The sequence below is a fragment of the Coffea eugenioides genome, chromosome 6 (assembly GCF_003713205.1).
Source record: "Coffea eugenioides isolate CCC68of chromosome 6, Ceug_1.0, whole genome shotgun sequence".
NCBI classification, from domain to species: Eukaryota; Viridiplantae; Streptophyta; class Magnoliopsida; order Gentianales; family Rubiaceae; genus Coffea; species Coffea eugenioides.
In genome coordinates, this window is record NC_040040.1 from 21,542,364 (window position 1) to 21,549,652 (window position 7,289).

Genomic DNA, 7,289 nt, shown 5'->3' on the forward strand with positions numbered 1-7,289 from the left:
TACCAAGACAAAGCAATTTCTCTAATGACACAAGTAATATACCTTGAAGCAAGAGGGGCAAAGAAACCAAGGATCAGAGTGGGATCAAACAGATATACTATGCACCCGTCTGAATTTTTTAAAACAAAGCCACTCTTAATGTAATAAATTGGTGGGAGGCAAGGTAGCTTTAATATATTGGCGGTGGACTGGTGGTTAAACCTGGGATCCTCTCATTTGAAGCAATAAAAAGAGTTTCGTACTAGTGGGACCCATTTTGCAATTCTGCAGGAAATAAATTCTGGACGGGTATCCCTGTGAAGATAAGGATGCAAAGACCGATCAACACCAGACCTATCCTTATGAGTTTTCAATTTATCACCAAGAATTTTTAATTTTCCAATGATGTAATATAAGCTTTTGATTTGGAAGAATTTTTTTAACTTCTATTACAATTTATATCTAGTAGTGAAGTTGTGAAATATAGCAAAATCATGGGTTAATTAGAGTTTGCCCTTTTGACCTTGACCCTTTTAACGCTTTGCACCCTTAAACTTTATATATATATACTTTGCCCCCTTTATTGACTAAGTCAACTGCTAATGATAAATTCTCCATCCAAAATTTTAACAAAATAACATCAATGCCTTTACATAATAGTTTTGAAATAATGCTATACTTTTAATCGGAATATGAAATATTTTATTAGAAAAAATACAAACTCATATGATTTAAAAAATTAAAAATAAAAGATGGTATAATACCAAAGATTTAGAAATTTGTATTGTGGATAAAAAAGAGTTTAAAAATTTCTAAAGCATTTGCACAAGTTTTCTATCACTTATCTTTCTTTCTTTAAATTTTAAACGAATTAGTTTTGATAATTTTCATTTACTTTGCAGCTTTCACAAAATTTTTACGAGTCAATAGGATGCTATTTGATAATTTTATACAGCATTCATACCTTGCTTTATATTTTGTTTGCATCCTACTTTTAAAAAACTAAAAATTCTCTAAATGTATTTTTATTTTTAATCATGTTTTTATCTCATATAAAACACATTAAAAGTGCTACAATAAGAAATATAAGCAAATATTTTTCATTCCAAATGCACTAATTAATTTTATTTTATTTAAAAGAAGTATTGCTATGGCATTGAAATAAACACATTGAGTTGCTTAAACTTTTTTTGTGAATTATCTAATTCATTTTAGTGTTAATAAATCAAAATGCATAGTGTAATTTTGTTTAAATGCATTTAGCAAATATTAAAGAAATTGGAATTTATTATATTACAATTATTATGGCATTTAGCGGGAGAGTTCTTGTTATATTGGATGAGATTTGGAAAGAAGTTGACTTCAAGAGTCTTGGAATTCCTGTTAGCGAGAAGATAAAAGTTATAGTAACATCTCAGTCCCCTTGTGTTTGCAGGAACATGGGAGCTAAAATTGTTGGGGTTAATGCCTTGCCTGAGGAAGAAGCACGTTATCTTTTTAAAGCGGTTGCAGGAATTTCTGATGATTCCGTTTTGAGTGATGTTGCAAAACAGTTTGCAGAGGAATGCAAAGGTATACCTCTCGCGCTCGTTGTTGTCGCCAGGGGATTAAGGACTAACTGTAAAACACCAAAATCCTGGGAACTGGCCTTGGACAGCTGTAAAAGTACACATTGAGAGAAATCGAAGGAGAAAAAGATTTGGTGTATTCAATAGTTGAGTGGAGCTATGACAATTTGGAAAGTGTCGAGGCTAAGTCACTGCTTTTGCTTTGCAGTTTGTTTCCAGAAGATTATAGCATTCCACTTGAATGTTTGGTCAGGTACGGCAAAGGGCTAGAATTGTTCAACGAGAGAGACACGTTAGGTGATGTAAGATGCAGAGTAGACGTGCTTGTTAATGACCTCAGGAGTTACCATTTGTTGCTGGATGATAGTGAAAGAGAAGACCATGTAAAATTGCATGATGTCGTGCAGGAAACTTGCTTGAAAATTGCATCAAAAGGCGAGCATGTATTTTTGGTAGGGAATGCTAGAGAGGAAGAAAGGCACCAACTACCGGATTCATTTGGTCCTTACACGGCTATTTCACTAACATTAGAAGGTTCCATTAGACTATTTCCATTTGGCGAGGAATGTCCAAGGCTTAAGCTATTGCGTTTGGTATTCCAATCAGGCAAAGTGAACCTATCAAAAGATGCTTTCGAAGGAATGGAAGATCTCAGGGTCATGGAGTTAAACAATTCACACACAGAATTTTCGCTATCATGGCCAGGCCAAATGTTAACGAGCCTTCGGACATTGTGCCTGGATTATTGTGTATTGGACACTGGAACGTCATCAATGCTTGGATATATGATGCAATTGGAAATGTTGAGCTTCTTTAAATCCAGACTTCAGGATGATCAGTTTCCAGTAGAGATTGCTCGGTTGAGTAATTTAAAGTCGTTGGATTTGAGGGTCGAGCGAAGTCAGCAGCCGTTGCCTCATGGTGTCCTGTCAAGCTTGAAGAAACTAGAAGAATTGTATATGGGATCTCCTCACCATTTGCGGCTGGGGAGAGACAAAGAAGAAGAAAGAGGATGCCTTGAAGAGATCGCATCACTCTCTTGCCTTGAGTGTCTCCAAATTCATGTTTATGACCTTAACCTCCTATTTCAGTTATTGCACCAACTTCCTATTCAGAGGTTGTTAAGATTTCACATTGTAGGAGCTAATTATAAAATTTACCGGAGAGATATTACTAGAGAGTATCAATTTCGGAACAGTTTCGAACTTATCTACTATCGGTATAATAAGAGGAGGTTTGTATTTAAACAAGCATTGGATCCTATAGTTAGCAGCATTGTTAAGAGAGCAGAGAATCTCACTTTTGAGGGCGTGCCCTGCTTGAGGAATCTGGTGAGCGACTTGGATGAAGATGGATTTGTCAACCTGAGAAGGCTTAAATTAGACCATGAGGTACACCAATGCCTTATTGAATCCACCACCAATTTAGTTGCTCGACAGGTTTTCGAAAATTTGGTGTTCATGGAATTAGATCATGTGAAATTGGAAGAAATATGTCGTGGGAATCTTCCACTTCCACCTCGGTGCTTCAGTCAACTTCAGGAGATAAAACTTGAGTACACAAATATTAAGCATTTGTGGAAGGGGCCAATTGAACCTCCGTCACTTTGCAGCCTCAGAATTGTTGAGCTAAGATACTGCCATCGAATTGAAACTCTCTTCTCACAATCAACGCTGAAATGTCTAGTGAAACTCCAAAAGCTAGTAGTTCATCAGTGTACAAACTTGGAAAGCATTGTCATGAGGGAAGAAAGTGTGAACGAGGAAGTGCTTGAGCTACCCCTACTCGAAACTTTAGTGATGCAAGAATCAGGCTTGTTGTGTTTTGACTCCAAACGTGAAACGGCCAGAGCTTTTCTCAACCAGGTCACTCTCTCTCTCTGTTTCTTTGTCTCTCTTTCTGATATACTTCCTTTGTGTCAAAGAAGTATTTGACCATAATGAGCTCACTGAAGAAGCAATTATTTTTCCCCAAAACTGTTAATTAAATATTCAAAATTGTTTCAGTGGTCATATTCTAGTCCTTGAATGAGTTTGCCAAAAAAAAAAAGATTGTTTTTTATTTAATCTTTTAGCGCAAGTAAAAACCAAATGATGATGAATGAAATTTTGACAATAACAAATTTTGATAGCAAGGATTAATGCTATGATTGATAAAAGATACCTTTCGTCCAGGTCATTGACCGGGCATACATAAACATACATACATATGTGCGAAGATTCATGTTTGTATTACAAAAGTAACTAAATTTTCCAGGTTTCGCTGCCTCGCCTGGAAGGACTACAGATTAAAACTTATAGGCATCGCCCCAAAGAGTTAGTGGGAGATGGAATGCATAGCGGGTATCTTGAGAACTTGAAGTATTTGCAGATCACCGATAGCTGTATCGGATGCATTGCCAAAGCTGATGGGGTGACAATATTACAAAATCTGCAGAAACTTGTGGTTAACAGTCACGGGATGCAATTACTTTTTGAGTTTGAGGGGCTGAAAGTTCCTGTGCTAACAAAAACAGAACTCGAAATTCTTCCCAAACTGGAGTTATTGAAATTACAACAATCCTCAGGATTAACCCACATTTGGAGGAATTTTCCAAGAGGGGTTCGAGTATTCCAAAACTTAAGAAAGCTTATAGTATGGGAGTGCAAATTACTAAAGTTTTTGTTTGATCCTCCTTGTGTGGCGAATATGCTTGTGAGCCTTGAGGTGCTTGAAATTAGTGATTGCTCGGAAATGTATGGAGTTATTGGTGGGGAATTAGGAGAAGATCAGATCAGTCAGGAAGATGATGCTCAGCAACAAGATATCGTTGGAAAACATAGAGAGAGCTCTGCATTGGAAAGAAGCAACAAGCTGGAATTTGTGTTTCCCAAACTGAGCTCTTTAATTTTGATAGGCCTCCCAAACCTTTTGAGTTTCGCTGGTAGTCGCCGCGAGGAATGTGAACTCAAATTTCCCTGTCTAACACATCTGAAAAATACTGCTGTGCCGGCAGTTGAAGCAATTGTGTCCAGGAAAGTTGGATGCACCAAATCTTGAGAAAGTTGAAGTGGTCGAGAATGCCATTCCTGTGGATTTAAAGGTACATTAATACATATCCCAATTCTAATTTACCATTTTAATTTTGTCCGATCACTCCACTATCCTTCAGTTTCCCTAGCTGAGAGTTGAGTATTTACGTTTTTCTTTAACTGTTTTTGAGTATATATTTCACAGGATAGAAAGTTCATCTTTTTGAGGGACTCAGCAGCCTCTGATTTCTACCGAAGGAAGAGATGGGAGTTGTCGTGATGTTAAGGTGCACACTTGTCATGGGCTTGCATGCACTCTCTCCTTTTCTGTTTATTTTAGTTCGATCTCATGCATCTTTCATTTATTTATTTATTTTTTTTAGGGGCGGGGTGGGGGTGGGGAAGGCTTGGAGATTTGAATTTCAATGTGCATTTATATGTATATATTTTTTGAGGTATATGAATGGATCAATGATATGCTTACATGGTAATTGAATCTGGTTTGACTTGTGTTCAAATGATTAGGACCCTAAACAGTGTTTTTTTAACCTAATATACATACTTAAATATACTCACTTTTGGTGAACTTTAATTTGATTTACGTTTGTGCTATCTAACATACAAATAAATAATATGTAAGGGAAAAAATTTAAATAATAATAATAGGTAAGTTGGGGCTGTGGAATTTTGTATTGTCAGTTCTCTTATCAACATCTTTGATGTAGATATTAGTTTTTTTTTTCAAGCCGTAAATATTAGTATGTTGGATTAATTTTTTTGGGAGTTTCAATATCTAACCATGTAATTTTATGTTGGACATTATTCATATTTAATGTCGGATTGCAATATTCATGCCCTTTGTTTTTTTATCTGAATGTTGCAGGAGTCAAGAAGTTAAGCCAATAGTGTGGTCCGCTGCTACGGCTGTGCTTTTATGTACTTGACAGCTGGACATGGATGAAAATCTTAGCTGTGCTAAAAGAATATTTGTGGAGTATATTTAGGGCCCAATAAACAAATCATTGATAAATGTCCTTTTAGCAAATGCCTTTGAAAAGGACAAGAACTATAAGGCATTTTCAATCCGTTTAAATTTATTCCCAGATTGCAAGAAGTTTCTTTTCAAGATTCATTATTTTTAAAAGTCATTTTTTCATGCATTGTCAGTATATACATGAACAAATGTAGATGCATGTCAGATAATTGACAGTTGAGGAATTGACAGACCTACAAAAGTACAAATTGGATGTCCCAAAATGCCTATACGAGTAATTGATTCTATCCGAGCACTGGTTCTGTTACGTTGGATTATTTTGTGGCACTACAACTAGCTCTATGCAAGATAATGGCACAAGGTTGGCAGTACATTAAGATTCTACTATCATGCTCTCAGGTGTTACAATTGATAAAATGTCAAGCTTCAAGGGACATGTGCATGGCAGGCCACCTGGAGGACATAGGACACATCAGTTCTTTGTTTAGGAGATGCTCATTTGATAGCCTACCTGTTGAAGGTAATAGCATAAGTAAGAGGTTAAGTAAGCTAGCAATGCACTTTCACTTTGATGAGGAGATTCTAGACCCTCTGTGTCTTAGTACACTTTTGTAAAGTCCAAATTGAGCCCTAGCTCATTTTTTTTTTTTTTTTTTAGTCTTAGGTTAAGTTTCGGATACTGGGTAAAAAAAAGAGTAATTGATTCTATCCTACTTATTCTCTTCTCTTTTCCCTTCTCCATAAAATACAAACCCTAATAGTGAAGCTATATGCCGTCTTAGGCCATTCATCACCGCCTTCTGCCTACTCCACACCATCGCCAATTCTCACAAGCTGATTTTGACCAAATTTTTCGAAGAATCATTTGCGAACTATTGATAATTGTATACAGAACGAGTGCAGTAGCATCAATTCGTTATTGGGGCTTTCAATTGTATACAGCTATTTGGATTGTTGGTCACCATCATAGCATTTAAGGTTTGGTAGGATGGAAGGTTACAAGTTCAAACCTTACCTCTCATCAATTGCCACTATATACGGCTTACCACTTTAAGTGGTTTAAATCCATACGATTTTACCATATTCCGAACTCAATGAACAAACCTTAGGGGAGGTAAATATAATTAAATCACACAAACATATATATACATATATTGAAAGCACCAAAATGATATGGTGATTTAGTTTTATTGGTAATATTAATGACTTTCTTCTATTTTCAAACATAAATGTAATTTTAAGTATTATTGGGGCTTTTTATACCCTACCAACCTTTAAGTTTTGTTAGAAGTCGAATTCCTTTTGGAAGAGAAATTGATTTGCAAAGGTTATAGGTTATAAATTAATTCACTTGACAAAATTTTGTGTTAAATTTTATTGACCAGGTATTAATTAAGGTCATATTATTAAACGTCTTGACAAACTTAGTGTATGTTAACCTTCTTAAACTTTTATAAATTCAATGTCTCGTTGCACAAGATAGTTATACAAAAAACGTAGACATGGTTGAATTTAATTCAAGTGCATAAGAATCATATTTTGTTTTTCTTTTTCCGTGATGTTACTGATTCCAAAAAAAATGCGTCCAAAGATTGACATTATTGACATATATCTAATCTAATTCTAGATTAATATTAATAGAATAAGTGACCCTTAATGGCTAAATTATGTTCCCAAGGTCCTTTTCCATTTTTTTTTGCGGTTATTTATTTTTTTTAAACCAAGATGCTTGGATTT

General features: G+C 35.5%; 1 protein-coding gene across 1 annotated transcript; it reads left to right on the forward strand.

Moving 5' to 3' along the window:
• The first annotated feature begins 1,283 nt into the window (after positions 1–1,283).
• LOC113773841 (disease resistance protein At4g27190-like) lies at positions 1,284–4,838 on the forward strand. Its single transcript, XM_027318444.1, has 5 exons — positions 1,284–1,551; positions 1,767–3,412; positions 3,804–4,470; positions 4,562–4,629; positions 4,764–4,838. The coding sequence occupies exons 1-5, from the start codon at positions 1,284–1,286 to the stop codon at positions 4,836–4,838; spliced, it is 2,724 nt and encodes a 907-aa protein (XP_027174245.1).
• The last annotated feature ends 2,451 nt before the right edge of the window (positions 4,839–7,289 follow it).